The sequence below is a fragment of the Cicer arietinum genome, chromosome 6 (assembly GCF_000331145.2).
Source record: "Cicer arietinum cultivar CDC Frontier isolate Library 1 chromosome 6, Cicar.CDCFrontier_v2.0, whole genome shotgun sequence".
Taxonomy (NCBI): domain Eukaryota; kingdom Viridiplantae; phylum Streptophyta; class Magnoliopsida; order Fabales; family Fabaceae; genus Cicer; species Cicer arietinum.
In genome coordinates this window covers 19390751-19406086 of record NC_021165.2, presented here as the reverse complement: position 1 = coordinate 19406086, position 15336 = coordinate 19390751, and the positions used below count along the sequence as shown (strand labels likewise).

Here is a 15336-nt window from a genome sequence, read left to right as displayed (position 1 = left end):
ATTGAATATGTTTTTTCATGAATTACGATGAAATGATTTTAAATGCGCATTTTGGGAAATCGGTGTTATTGTTATTAAATCGTTAACTGCATTAGGTGCACCTAGTTACCTCGTGTTGATTAGGGAGAGTTGCCCATTAGATGGAGCCGCCTCTATGAGAAATGTCATCCGTAGGAGGAGACAGCTATCAACGCGATGTAAGCTCCCTAATTGATATGTGACGATGCGTTGTGGGATTGAGAGGAGAAGGCCATCCGTTAGATGGAGCCGCCCCTAAGGGAAATGCCACCCTTAGGAGGAAAGGGCTATCAATGAGATAAAGCCGCCTTTTGGTTCTAAAAATTTGTATTGTTACTTGTTTGATTTTTATGATGATTTTAAGGTTGTTCATTTTGATTTCGTTTTGTTATTCACTGGATTTTTAATATTTCTGTCAAGCGATTAAACAGTTATTCGTGCCTTTTGTATTTCCTTACTAATTGATGATGGTTGTTGTCTCCTCACTAAGTCTTTGTGACTTACCCCTTTATGTTGCTTATTTTTTTCAGATTCGTAAGCAACTGAGTAAGAATCTATTATTTGATTCAAGTCTCAACATACTTCTTTTTTGGTAGACCTCTTTGATCGATGACCATTTTTGTAACATTTGTTGAGTCTATGTAAATTGCAGCTATTTTGGAGTCTAGAAAGTCTATTTAGTTTTTTTTTTGGGAAGTGTATTAAGCAATTTGATTATGTTATTTGAATTATGACTGAATTGAAAGCTGAACAGGGATTTTACAAAAATTTGGGAATGTTGAAGTTACAGAGGATACTCTGTCGAAATTTCGAGAAAAAGTATATATATTTTTTTGAAATGGTTAGGGAACGATTTAGTTTTTAATTGTTAAGTTAGTTGATATGCTTGTCAGGCTAGGAGTATAGCTTGTGCGCCGGTCACGACATTTAAATTTCGGGTCGTGACACTTACAAAAAAAATAGATACAACTAAACTAAAATTTGTTAAATCAAATTTATGAACCTAAAATAGAAAGTAGAAACACAAACTCAAAAAGAGAAGAAAAAGAACGAACAACAAAGCCACAAAATTGAAGAACAAGAACAACGCTAAACGAGTTTTAACCGTTAATTTCACTAGAATCGTCTCTTTCTCGCAAGTATTGTCATCTTAGTCTCGTAAAGTTGTATTTTTTGTAATGGATTTAAGAGAAAAAGGGACGGAAATCGCGAAACTCAGTTGCGATTGAACTCCAAAAAATCCGTATGATTCAATACTTTCTTTATGAACAAAAGATGATGAAAAATATATTTCCAAATATGTGATTTATGATTTGTCATGTGCGTTCGTTTTTACTAAAGTTGTTTTTAGTTTTTTCCCAAAAACAAATAATTTCAACAAAATAATAATAATAATAATAATAATAATAATAATAATAATAAAGATTAGTCAAAGTAGGAATTTAATAAAATATTATGTGATTATTACTTTCTATATTTATGGAATGCTTCAATTCTATGTAAAGGGATTTTTTTTAATAGACAAAAGATTTTTTTAGTTTTTTTTATAATAATAATGCTTTTAGGCCAAACTACAAATGAACAAAACAATTAAAATAAATGTCAGCATTTAGTTTCTTTTTTATAATGAAAGGAAAAAAAAAATGTCAATCTCACATTTTAAAGTGATTGATGTGGAAAAAAAATTACAAGGGTGGATTGAATGACATCCCTTCGCTATCGTTTAATGTTATAATTTATAAACGTCGGCATTTAGTTTTTTTGTTTATAAATATGAGAAAAAATATATATATAAATCTCACATACTAAAATGATTGATGTGAAAAAAAATAAAATTATAAGGGTGAATTGAATCACACCCCTTCATTGTCGTGTAATGTTATAATTTATTGATAAGACTCTTAAAAAATAAGACAAGAGTTGCCTCTTTCATTTTGCAATGCAAATAAATTAAAATGATAGATCCTCTAAGCCAAGAAAAATGTTCATTTATTCACCAAAATAAAATGTTCCCTTGATATAATGGAAGTATGTATTAGTGGTGTCACTTTTGTAATTTGTTACTTAAAACATGAAACCACAATATAATTATTCACCTTTGTAATTACGTTCGTATTTAATGTAATGTGCTAAGTAAAGACCATTAATAAAGTGAAGAAGTGTTAAATGTAGTATACAATAGAAAGATGTTTGAAAATCTTTTAAAACTTCAACAATGATCAACATCACCACATTAAAATTAGAAAGCATTACCTTCTACATCCTATTAGACTCAAACAAAGAGAAATGAATTTGGAATTGACTTCGACAAGTAGACTTAATAATGAGAACGCTAGATTTGACTATCTTTGATAGTGCTGTGAGGCGCCAATGCAAAATCTATAAGAATCTTTGAAGATTATTATTAGGCTTTGTTCAACACATATCACACACAAGTATCTCTAGTATAAGGAGGGACCAAAGGTGAACCTTTATGCACCTCATCTCTCTATGTATATATCCCTTGTTCCACCATCTTATATCAACATTTATCCACCTCATGTGCTCATACTCTAAGTTTTCCTGCCAAACATAACATTTGTACAAAAGTTTTAGGTTGACAATGTCTTAAAATTGTAGTACTAACAAAATTTGTACAATTCATATAATCAGATTAAAAACAATTTACAAAACAATTTACCCGCCTCAATGTTTTTAAAAAAATCATATTATTTTAGAAATATGCATTCCAACATAAAACAAATAATGTTTTTGTCTTGAAATAAATGTTCAAATGGAAAAAGAAAAATAGTTATAAAACATGTACTTTCAAAGTACTTTTGATGGGTGGTAAAATTAATTTATCTCCTAATATAAAATGACTTAAGATATGTAATCAACTAAGCACAATGTGATTATTCAACCATGTGAAAGTAAACCGACAAAGCAACAAACTAATTAATGAGAAATATTGGATTATTAGTGACCCAAACCAGTCATTTTCACTTGTTTCATCACAAATATTTTTGGAAGTAAAAGTGATTGACTTTTTTCTTTGATTCTAAAAATCTTGACTCCAATTTTTCGGAACAAATATGCATACCGAAAAATAGATTTCGATCCTTTCAATCCTAACTTCCCTCAATCTCTCTCAGTCTTCTCTATTTATCTTAATTTTATTTTTATCCATTTTTTTTAAGTTTAGATTGAAAGTTGATATCATATAGATTATGCATGTAAAATTTTAGACAAATATAAAATCATTCGATATGTTATTGAGATACATAAAAAATTAATGTCTTATGCACTCACTAAACATCGTTAATTTTCACAAGTATCAATAACATATCAAATGATTTTAAATTTATGTAAAATTTTACGTGTATGATCTATATAATATAATATTTCAGTCCAACAGAAAAATAATGAAAATAAAAAGTAAAATTTAAGGAAATAGATAGGATTAATAAAGATTTGGATCGAGATGATCCAAACTACTAAAAAAATTTGCACGAAGTTTTTTCGGAATACATACCAGTTTTGAAAAACTTGTTGCAAGTAATCCTTTATGCTTGTTGTTCCATAAAACTTGAGCTAGGTTTTTATGATCTTTTTAAAATAATTTATTTCAATGGGTGCAAGTTGTAGAAAACGCGACAATAAAATTGTATGTGTGTCACACAAAGCTTCTACATTGTCTACTTCGGCAGAGTCACCTCCCTTCATAAATCGAACTCGACTGAAAGGAATACATTGGATGATGAATGATATGGCTTGAATTATTACTCAATGACATTGGAAAATGAATGAGGAGTTTGAGCAATAGGATGAATAAACTATATTGTAGGAGGATGATTTTGTATAATAGGGGATGCACCTCTATAGTAGAAGAAGCGTGTGCAGTTCTCCAAAGGACCGTATGGGGCGTATATGCTTAAGTTATTTAATCTTCACATTGTTCACAAAAGTGTGGCAGGGAGAGGTAAATCAATTGTATTCTTATACTTAATTAATTTATTACTTGTATTATATATTGAATATATATATGAATGTTATGTTAGTATTTTTTTCTTCTATATCTGATTTTGAACTCAGGTCCTCCGCTTATTTAAATCTTAGCTCAAACCAAATATGTTACATGTTTGCAAGAGTAACTCATGCTAAAGTTGGCTGCTTGTGGTATAAAGTTGCAAAACTTTACCCCGCAAGTGCTACCTCGAGTGTGAGAGACTTGGGTGGAACCGTCTGACTTAGGTCCACTATAGTAGGGTTGTCTTAAATTGATAAACAAAACCTCATATATGTATTTTTAGAGAAGTGCCACAGAAAGACGTAATCATTTCACATGTCAGTTTGTGAAATGACAATAACAGTTAGGGGGGGACAAAAACCATCGACTTGCCTGAAAATCGAGCAACCCGCAACAAATAGACTATAATTAGGATTGTCTTAAATTGATAAACAACAACATCATATATATATTTGTAGAGAGGTGACACATAAATATGTAGTCATTTCACATGTCATTTGGTGAAATGACAATTAAAGTTAAAGGGGACAAAAACCATTGACCTACCTGAAAATCGAGCAACCTACAACAAATAGACTGCAAACGGGTGGGTCAGATCGGTCCCACGGGTGAGAGGATGTGATAGCGTTTCAGCAAGTGTACTGAATCGTTGCAAGTAATAATTAAAACGGTAGTACCGAATGTCGAACTAAAGTATTGCGTTTTACTATCAAATTATATTTAATTACTGAAATTGAACAAAAAGTTTCTGAATTGATTGAAATAATATTTGAAATTAACAACAGTAATAAAATTGATCATTTATAATGAGAAAAATGTCAGGGATGAGTTTCACTTCGAATCCAACCTTGGTGTCTAATTTGATCCTAGTTACTAAATTCCTTTATTGAATTATTACCAAATTCTCTTTATTATTCTTGCCCTAATGTCTTAGTGACAAAACCTTTAATTCCAAAGTAACCCCTAATTCCTTAGTAGATTTAAGATTAGAATTAAGCATTACCGTACAGAAATTCTCTTGTAAATTATTGTTTTGCAACTAATTTAATTGGTTTCATGATCTGCATCTATGTTTAGACTACAAATTCATGAATTTCTCATCTCAAGCATTCGTAAAGTCCACTTCCGTTTCAAAATACAAATCGTAGAACATTTTAATGTTGATCAAGCAATAAAAAGCATTAAGCACAGAGATGAGAAAAATAATTCAATAAACTTATTTATATAACTAGAAATCAAATCATAAAAATAAGGGTTTCATCTTGTTACACTCATCTCTAACAAATAAGGTTTAGTTACTCATGATAGAGATAAAAAAAGATGAGATTAGAGAAGAATTACAAGAAGGATTCATGAATGATTCTTGATAAAATTGCTCCAATGATGTTAGAAACGGCCGTCTTTGAGTTTCTATGCTAGGGTTCAAGTCTCCCAACTTCCCAAGAGTCAAAAAGATCCCTAAAACAATGAAAAATTGTGTTTTTATGAATGCTGATGCGTGTCGCGCGCTCCAGGCGCGCCTGGACAATGTCACTAGTCCGGAAATGCGCCCCAGGCGCAGAAAACGCGCTCCATGCGTGCCTAGATAGTGTTGAACGGCTGGAAATGTGTCTCAGGCGCGGATGGCGCGCTTCAAGCACACAACATCTGTTGTCTGACGTATATTGCATTTTACGCCGCTTTTGAGTCTGAATTTGGTTCCAGTGTCTTCATAAAAGTTGTAGCTATGGATCGTAGCTTTCCGTTTGACTCCAATTGGACGTCTACAACTCCATATATGGCTGAAATACTCTACATAGGTCATGTTGATTTCTCACCAAAATTCAACACTGCGCTAAAACAAAGTAACAACACAAAACTCCGAAAAATCCCTACTTAATCAAGGAAATAATAACATAAATATTTTATTAAATCAAAGAACTAAAATCAACAAAATATATCAAATAACTCCTTAAATTAACTAATGATTAAAGATAAATAAGACTAATATCAATGAAAAATATGCATATGATGAAGAATCATCAGGATGACCATAATCAGTTTTGTGCAAATTAAAATGAGTGATTTCGAACTCATATTCTTGACCTATCGATATCCGAACCTGCCCCGACTGAACATGCACAATAATGTCAAACCTGCTAGTAGCCTAGTAATGTCCTTTCAGTGGTCTAAGTAATGCATTTTGAAAAATAAAATAATCAATTTTAATTGAAACAAGAGAAAGGCAATTGATTTTTGTATGCTTTTTAGATTATTATTATTATTATTATTATTATTATTATTATTATTATTATTATTATTATTATTATTATTATTATTATTATTATTATTATTATTATGCAACCGTTTTATATTTTATTTGCATGATATTTTCTCCCCGTATTTCTCTCTTCACTTTTTATCATTAGATTATCGCCATAAAATATTTCCACTTTTATTTTTTTTGCATTATTTGTCTTACTCAACATAATTCTCTCTCAATCTCTTATATATAATATCATCTTTTATGGATAAAAATCATTATATACCACTCTCTCATTCGAATACTTTCTCAGGTGGTCACCATCACGAGAAATGTTGTATTGATAGCACCACAGTAATTGCGAGTTTACTTGTGGTGGTTGCATGTGACAACATATTCAACGACCAGATATGATTATAGTGATGATCACAAGTTTTTTCGGCCATATTTATTCATCGTTTGTCCAAATTTATTATTTTCTTCTTATCTTTTTGAAAAATATTACAATTTTTCATCTGTTATATTTGGAAAAAATGTATTTACCTCTCCTGAGGTCATCTTAAATGACACTAACACCCTTCTAGTTTTGAAAGAACACTAACCTCCCATATACTCACTAAAAAAAACTACACCAAACATTTTTTTGTCACACTTACATCTATTCATGTCATTTACTATATGACACAATTAGAGTTTTCGCTTTAATTTGTAAATGCACAACTATACATATAGTATTACCAATTTTGAAATGTATAGTTATGTTATTAGTAGCACAATTAGAGTGTGTATTCTAGTGTCTTTTTGATAAATGACAAATAAAGTTGAAAGAGTGACAGAAAAAATGTTATGCACAATTTTTTTAGTGAGTATAAGGGAGGTGAGAGTTTTTTTTTAAATTAAATGGAGTGTTAATGTTATTTAATGTGACCTAAGGAAGGTAAATGTCATTTCCCCTTTATATTTCTAAGCTAAGGATCCATAACATGCACACACCAAAAAGTGTACGTAATTGGACTTATATTTATCACCTGCAGTTTATACATAATTTACTATTTTAGCTCGTACCATGTTGAACCTGCTCGATTGTCTAGCCCTAATTAAAGTGGATGATGTGGGGTGAGATCTTTACTCCACAAGACACCAACAAATACCAATAGAGCTATGATATTTAATATTATTGGAGGTATTTGTTGAAGAAGTTTAGGTTGAAAGTTTAACCCGCTCGATTGTCTAGCCCTAATTAAAGTGGATGATGTGGGGTGAGATCTTTAATCCACAAGACACCAACAAATACCAATAGAGCTATGACATTTACTATTATTGGAGTTATTTGTTGAAGAAGTTTAGGTTGAAATGCAGAAGATCAAGGGTGCTCATTATAAATTGGATTGGTTGCGAAAGTTGTTTCGCATGCATTATGTTGTTGAAAGGGTTGTGTATGATGTGATGACAAACTTGTTGAACTTGGCAAGGTGTGTTGTTATGACAAACAATAGCCATACATTGGTAGATTTCAAATTCGTAACCAAATAGCCGGACATTGTTTTTCATGATTATCTTGAAAATGACAACTTATTTGAGACCAAATAGTTAGAGAGATATATGTGGTTAAATAATGTATAAAATAAATTAGGCTATAACACTACATTATAATTATTCGTTAATAAAAACAATTAAATTTAATTTTACTTGATCAATTAAAAATGCATTATTAGTATTTACACACGTTTTATCATATAATAGCCATATGTCCATATACATAAACAAATGAAATTATTATTTTTAAAAAACACAATGTTATGAAAAACCTGTGTTAGATTTTTTCATAACTTTTTTTTATTGTAAAATTACATCTATCTGAAAATTTGGTGAACGTGAGAGTGTGATGTATTAAAAAAACTAAAATAAAAATAAAAAAGTTAAATCGTAAAACTGTAAAATAGTGAAAAAAAAAAAAAAAGATAACATTGATATTTTGATATATTGTAGTGTAGGAATTTAACTCAAGGGGTAGGAGGATTATCCCAATTTACACAAGGAAATTCTATTAGAGACTACAGTCTCTTATAAACTAGTATTTGATAAATGTTTAAAAATGATAATGATTATAAACATCGTCTTTTATATGTAACTTAATGAATATTTTTTATTTTTATAATTATATAATAATTTAAATAATACTAATTTGATATAAAAAAATATTAATCTCATATTGAATTGTTAATAATTAAGTACATATAACACAAAAATAAACTATTTATTTTGAAGAGGCGTTGATAAAATTTTCATTGATTTTTAAATATTAATTTACAATAGACTATTTATTAATGTGATTCAGCACGAAGACTACTCAATATTTAAATTTTTAAAAAATAATTATACATTTTTTTTCCACTTTTCTGGAATTTATCTAAAGGTATTTTAATTTAGAAATCGTGAAGAAAATATCAATTTCAATTTCTTAAGATTATCTGCGGCAACTTTATTTTCCATCTCCACCTTCATCGAGCTTGGAACCCTACACTACACACACAGAAAATCATAACCACAGAGATAAACATGTCTGGTGGCCCTATTTCTCAGGATTGGGAACCCGTCGTCATCCGCAAGAAAGCTCCCAACGCTGCCGCCAAGAAGGACGAGAAAGCCGTCAACGCCGCTCGCCGTGCCGGCGCCGATATCGATACCGTCAAGAAACGTTCGTTCCTCTTCCAAAAATTAAACAATCGGTTTTTTATTTCTCGATTTTGTTTGTTTGTGATTTTGCCAAACTAAAATTGCTTTTGAATTTGGATAATAGGGAAAAGGTGTATAAATTGATTAATTAATTAAATAATGTTTTTAACTCTCGGATCTGGACGTCTTGTAATTTGATTGGTGTAGCTGGCTATGATGATTTGGTTTTGAGGCGGCAGATTTATGTAATTTGCAAATTAAATCTTTTAAAGGGTTAGATAAAAATAAAATTGGTCTTTATAACTATTTAGTTTGAGGGTACTTAAAAACAATAGCTAATTTATAATATTTTGATTATGGTTGTGTGTGTTTATATGCTTTCTGATTTGGCTAGTTTGGACTTTTGATGGGTATTGTTCTATTGTTGTACATACAGATAATGCTGGAACAAACAAAGCTGCCTCTAGTAGCACTTCATTGAACACTAAAAGGCTGGATGATGATACGGAGAATCTTGCTCGTGAGTATTGCACATATTGATACACTATTTTGTTCTTTATGTTTTTTTAACCATTGAAAGAACCGCACTGCATCCACTTTTGATTAAGCACTTATATGGGGAGAATGGTGAGGTGAGTTATCTAGACAATGTTGTTCTCTAACTTTAGTAGTTTCGTCAAACAGAAAATTGTGTGTGGAGCATGTGGTTTGGTAGTTATGTTTTTGTTTACTGACTTTTGCTACTGGACTGAATTGTAGTTCTATACTAGAGCATGTAAGTTGAATTGAAGCATATGCATTGAACTTTAGGTACTGCTAATTTTTGGGTGTCTAAAAGTGTTGGTAGATATTTTGAATCGTTATAACTTATAATTGGTTGGAAATTCATAATGTTTTCGTAGTATTTTTTGTTTTCTTGTTTGATTTTACCTCTCAAATTTAAGTTATACAGTCAATCTTGATTTTTAGTCCTAGTACACCTCAATAAATGCTTGCATAGTTTGGACATGGGAGTGTGAATTGTGAACTTGGTCCACTGTCCTTCTATAGGAATCGATGCACATTAACTCCATCTCACAGAACCAAAATATTTGTTTTTCTCCTGCCAAGTCAGTATCTGATTCTTATGCAGTTTCTAAGTTGAATTATTGTGTTAGAGCTTGAAGTCAGAGTTTGGGCCAGCCACCAAGTTCTGGATCATGCAGAAATTTTTTCTGCATGATCTAGAGCAGATATACCTAAAATATGGCTTGTGTACTCCAGGAGAAATATGAAAATTACAGGACCAAATTAATATTATAGCAGTTGTACGTAATGACAGTTATATAGCAATTATGTAATAGGAAAGTAGATAATTAGCAGCTTAGGGCAGTTATTTAGCATTTTGTTAATCGATTGTGGGGAAGTTATAGGGGATTTGAATAGTTTCTGAACTCTCGATTTTTCTTTTGTGCAACATCGAGAACTATTTTCTCAAAGGAGGACCTTGGCTCTAAGGGCTTGTACGGAAGTCCATCTACCAGATTTATATGTTGTGAGTTGTGTGTGGAATTCATTAATGTTTCAATTATAAACCTCATCAGATTATAGAATTTTGAATTCATATGTGCCTCTTTGTATGATCTCTCTCTGTGGTTAGAATGTAAGAAATGACAGAAATTAGCCGTTGCCTCATTCAATCTCTTGGATAGTCAACTCAAGATTGATTTTACTTAAATCTAGTCTTGATTCTTTCACCTCTTATGTTTTCTCTTGATACTCTCTGTAATTTATTTTTATTAGGTTGTTTATCTTTTACTTTGCTTGATGAGATGTTGAGCTGCCTGGGTCTCAAGATCATTAATTCAAGGTTTTGATCAAAATTTTCTCTTGGCTTCATGAGCATAAAACATGGTTGAACCTGATGTTCCCTTACTTTTTTTTCCTTTATTGATTGTGCACGCTTTGGGTTCATGTAATGTTAATAGCATATCCTGCTTAATAAATATAGGAAGTATGGCCACCTTTATATTTCTTAATACCAAAATTAAAGCATTGGATGCATTTTTTCTGCACACCTGTGACAATCTTTCATATCCTTTCATCATCAAGGATACTTGAATTGAATGACATGTGATCCTGCCTTGTTGCATATATGATGTGGCTGAAATTTTTGTATGCAGATGACCGTGTACCAACTGAACTGAAGAAGGCTATAATGCAAGCTAGGATGGACAAGAATCTTACTCAGGCTCAGCTTGCTCAAGTATTTTCTCTCCTCAATATCAGTCTCAATATGTTGTTTATTATTAGTTAGACATTATCAATGACGAGCTTGGTTACTTGCAGATAATCAATGAGAAGCCTCAAGTGATCCAAGAATACGAGTCAGGGAAAGCCATTCCAAACCAGCAGATAATTGGCAAGTTGGAGAGAGCCCTTGGAGCTAAACTGCGTGGCAAGAAATGAGGAATCTAATTTCATGGTTGTGCACTAGGTTTGCATGCCACTGTTGAGGCGTTACCGTGTTTGTGTATGCTCACTATTTGTCTATATATAAGACAGATAAATGGTTCTGAGCATCCTTGGTTTTCACCTGTTCGAATATGTTAAGTTGCATTTTCAGCACAAACCCTGTTTCTGGTGATTGTAAGGTATGATTGGTGTGATATTTCTAACTTATTACTACTTCGATTTGCAGAGTAGGCGCTACCTATAGTTTTAACTTTTAACGCTCCATTTGTCAAAGATAAAGTTTTAACACTCCATGACATGTTATCTGAATCTATCATTTTAAACTTTTATTATTTGTTCAAGACCATTTTACTCCCTTTGCAAACGTGACCTTAGTTTATTTTAGTTTCAGTTTTTTTTATCTTCTCTTTCTTTCAACTAAACAAAACATGAACTAAATACGAATCTTTAGAATAATTCCTTAGTCACACTTTGTTATTAAATTTATATTTATGTAAATTAGCAAAGGCAAGGAAGAATCATAATAATGTCAAACTTGTGTGGATGAGTGCAACTTTGAAATGTAAATCCATCATTTTTCCCACTTGAAACGACTAAAATGTTGGTTTATTAAAGAGCAAAAGCCAAAGTGTTGTTTATGAGGAAAAAATGGGTCATGGATATTTTTTTTCTGTCATATATAAATTAATTCTAAAATAAAAGATAATATAGTCTAATATTTTATACATAAATTGTTTTGATAAGGGTTTTAAATCGTCTCATAAGGGTTTATGTTAGTTGGTGAATTCAAATAAGATAATTTAAATACAATTATAAAAAGGAAAATGTTGGAAGTTTCGAAGCCAGTATATAAAAACTCACGAAATATACTAATATCACCTTTATTTTACCCCTTTGTCTATTATTTATTTTGTATTTGACTACGTTACTATGTTTCATTAGTTTGTTGCATGTTTATCAAATTTTGTGAATCAATGTGTACTCAATAGCATAAGTAAAAATAAATCATTCCATAAAATGAAGGAAGTTCAACTTGTTTCCTTTCAAACTTAAAGAGTCCACTTTGTTGTTGAACAAAAAAAATAAAGGCTCCACTTTGTTTCGTTTTCTAGTACCTATTATTTTCCCATTTTTTAGGGTTTTCTTATAATTATCTCTTTTTTCCACTTCCACACATGTTATTCCTTCAAAAGGTGATTCATGTAAGGGAATTGCTAAAGGACTCGAAAAATTCATTAGAGTTTGAGGCACCAAATTCAATAGAAAAAATGGTGCATAATATTTACGGACTTTTAATTTGGTTCTGAAGAATATAAATATTTCAATTGAGAGTATTTTACAAAATTATTTGTTGTATTTTTTATGATGTGCACTTCCTTGACACATTGCAGAGTTCTTTGTACTTTGATATTAAGTCTATGTTTGGTTCTACTTTTGTAGCATGGAAAATTGATTCAAATTTAAAGTTAGAATTTGTAACTTTTGTCTCTACTATTGATTTTTAACTTTAAATTTTACCACTCAACGAGTTTTCGTATGAATATATCTAAACATAAGTTAATTCCTCTTTAACTAACTTTAGTCAAAATTAATTTTACAGAATCAATTCATTCAAAATCAATTTTTTCAATCACATAACCAAATACGCACTAAAAAGATCAATGGCTCTGAAGAAATATTTTGGGTGCGAAGAGTATAGGACCCTTACCAGATAATCAAAAAATTTGGGTGCAAAAGTATAGGACCCTTACCAGATAATCATAAATTGTTTGTGATAAGCTTTATTGAAACATATGAGAACAGGACACTCTGATATAGCATGATAGAAGACAGATATTTAGAGAAAAGGGTGTAAAATATCATTAACTATTTGTTGAAATAGAGTAGTTAACAAACAACACAAAGCACAGCACAATATTATACATGATATATGGGTATAGCATGGTAACACAAATTATTTGCATATAAGCATAGACAGAGTCAATCTTGCTCAGGCGCAGGCAAGTCCTCCTCAGCTGGTTGATCAACCCATTCTCCATCCTCTCTACGCACAAAACCTTTATTCTTCTCCACCCACCACGATCCAGGCACGTGACACTCCTCCTTCAAAAAATCACAAGACTTATTCACCAAAGCCAAACTTCTCTTCACCTTCATCTCAAACACACCACCACTCCCATTCCACCCTGCCACAATATGCAACATAGCCTGCAAATTATGCCAATCACCTGGAGTCTTCGAATCCTTCAAACTTGGCGATTTCCTCGTATCGATCTCTAACTCAACCCCTGTATATTCATACCCTAATAACTTCCCTGGATAATGTGGTATAAGATCAATCACATTCCTCACATGTAAAACCTTCAAATTTTGAAACTTTTTGAACCTCTCATTGAATGCTTTGTTTCCAACTTGTGGGGACCCAAATACAAAAGCAGTAACGGGAATGTCTGTTACACCGTTTTCAACCAAATCAAAAGCACTCACAATTGACAAACTTGCACCTAGACTATGTCCGACTAGTACCACACTTGGATTCTCGTCCTTGTAAAGGGTTACCAAACTTTTTATGCTGTTAAGAACCTGTGTTCTGACGCTTGTTTTTGTGAATGGGGATTTTGGGTCGTCTGAGGTGTAGATTGTTAGCCAACCCTTCATTACTTTCGGCATATTGTTATCATCCTCATCATCACTGCTGCTGCTGCTACTGTCCCCTGTTATATTTATTTAAAAACTATAAATTAAAATATTTCAAACAAAGTTGATGTAATATTCTGCAACATATTATTAGTGTATAACAAATTGAGTACCATTTTTGTTGTTTGATAAGTTGAACTCGCTGAGAGTTTTAGCACTCAACAATCCAGAAGCAGACTCAGGAGCAGCACCAAATACGTTAATCCATTCATAGTCTCTAGTGGTACCACGCCACACCACATATATTTCACGCCGACCCAATTCTTTTGTCCTTTCATCAGAACTAACAGCGATGTAACCGATCCAGTTAGATTCACGGTCCCATGACTCACGTGATCGCGACCGAAGAATAAAGGCTTCGGGAACGGAGACACGTGCTGTAGCATAAAGGAAAGTAACAACAGTGTAGTGTGTTGGATTCTCAAGCATGACTTTGTGGAAGAATGATGATTTTCCGTAACGGCTTGAGCCGCAGTAGATAGAGTTTTGGTCGTTGTTGAAGGCGTCGTAGGTTGTTTGTATGAAGTCACCGCAACGGAGTATGAGGTTGCGGAGGTGAATGTTTGGTGGGTTTAATAAACCTTCCCAGTTGTTGGTTCCTAAGAGTTGGTTCCATGTGGGTTCGGTTGTTGTTTTTGTGGATTTGGCCATGGTAAAGAGAGTGAGAGTGAGAGTGAATGGTGTGTTTTGAAGTGGATATATTTTTGTGAGGATTCGATAAGGGAAGGTGTGAGTTTGTGGTGAGAAGAGAAAGAATCCAAGAGCGTTTGAGTTGTAAAAGTGTTTGTTATCTTTTCTTTTGTGGATGGAAAAAGAAAGCATTCTAATGGTTGACCCACCCACTAGTACACCATTGCTCTGTCAATGTCTTGTTTTGCCAATTTGAGATTGTTTATTTATTTTCATTTCATTCACGTGTTTTTTTCTTTCTTTTTTCAAATCATTTTGAATAGAGACAGTTCGTAGTATATTGTTTTATTATACTCTATAGAAAAATGTTATTCATCTTGAGAGATATACGAAAACGAATCTTTTCGTTATCGCTGGGGGCGAGTACTTCATAGTTTTGAGATGATTAAGAACACCTTGGATTCTTTACCATTGTTATATTTAAATTTTTTTTACATTTTATATCATTTTTTTTCTCTTTCAAAATGTTGAATAAATGCATGAGTGTAACATCTTTTTTTTATTGACTAGAATTATTGCACTTATCCTACCTCCCCCTATTTTATAATTA

The 15336-nt window shown here is 31.9% G+C and overlaps 2 protein-coding genes across 2 annotated transcripts; one reads left to right on the top strand and one right to left on the bottom strand.

Moving 5' to 3' along the window:
* Positions 1 to 8702: 8702 nt before the first annotated feature.
* Positions 8703 to 11624, top strand: LOC101506217 (multiprotein-bridging factor 1b). Its single transcript, XM_004505424.4, has 4 exons — positions 8703 to 8967; positions 9382 to 9465; positions 11108 to 11190; positions 11274 to 11624. The coding sequence occupies exons 1-4, from the start codon at positions 8829 to 8831 to the stop codon at positions 11391 to 11393; spliced, it is 426 nt and encodes a 141-aa protein (XP_004505481.1). The 5' UTR covers positions 8703 to 8828; the 3' UTR covers positions 11394 to 11624.
* A 1611-nt stretch (positions 11625 to 13235) lies between these two features.
* LOC101505905 (phospholipase A1-IIdelta) lies at positions 13236 to 14898 on the bottom strand. The gene is made up of 2 exons (XM_004505423.4): positions 14210 to 14898; positions 13236 to 14113 (listed from the first exon to the last, which is right to left on the bottom strand). The coding sequence occupies exons 1-2, from the start codon at positions 14745 to 14747 to the stop codon at positions 13380 to 13382; spliced, it is 1272 nt and encodes a 423-aa protein (XP_004505480.2). The 5' UTR covers positions 14748 to 14898; the 3' UTR covers positions 13236 to 13379.
* Between the last annotated feature and the right edge of the window lie 438 nt (positions 14899 to 15336).

Excerpts from the sequence above, each read along its gene's own strand:
- LOC101506217 (XM_004505424.4), top strand. The coding sequence starts at position 8,829 with ATGTCTGGTGGCCCTATTTCTCAGGATTGGGAACCCGTCGTCATCCGC. Across the intron at positions 9,466-11,107 it reads TGATACGGAGAATCTTGCTC|ATGACCGTGTACCAACTGAA; the intron begins GTGAGTATTGCA and ends TTTTGTATGCAG. Across the intron at positions 11,191-11,273 it reads CTCAGGCTCAGCTTGCTCAA|ATAATCAATGAGAAGCCTCA; the intron begins GTATTTTCTCTC and ends GGTTACTTGCAG.
- LOC101505905 (XM_004505423.4), bottom strand. The coding sequence starts at position 14,747 with ATGGCCAAATCCACAAAAACAACAACCGAACCCACATGGAACCAACTC. Across the intron at positions 14,114-14,209 it reads CTTATCAAACAACAAAAATG|GGGACAGTAGCAGCAGCAGC; the intron begins GTACTCAATTTG and ends TAAATATAACAG.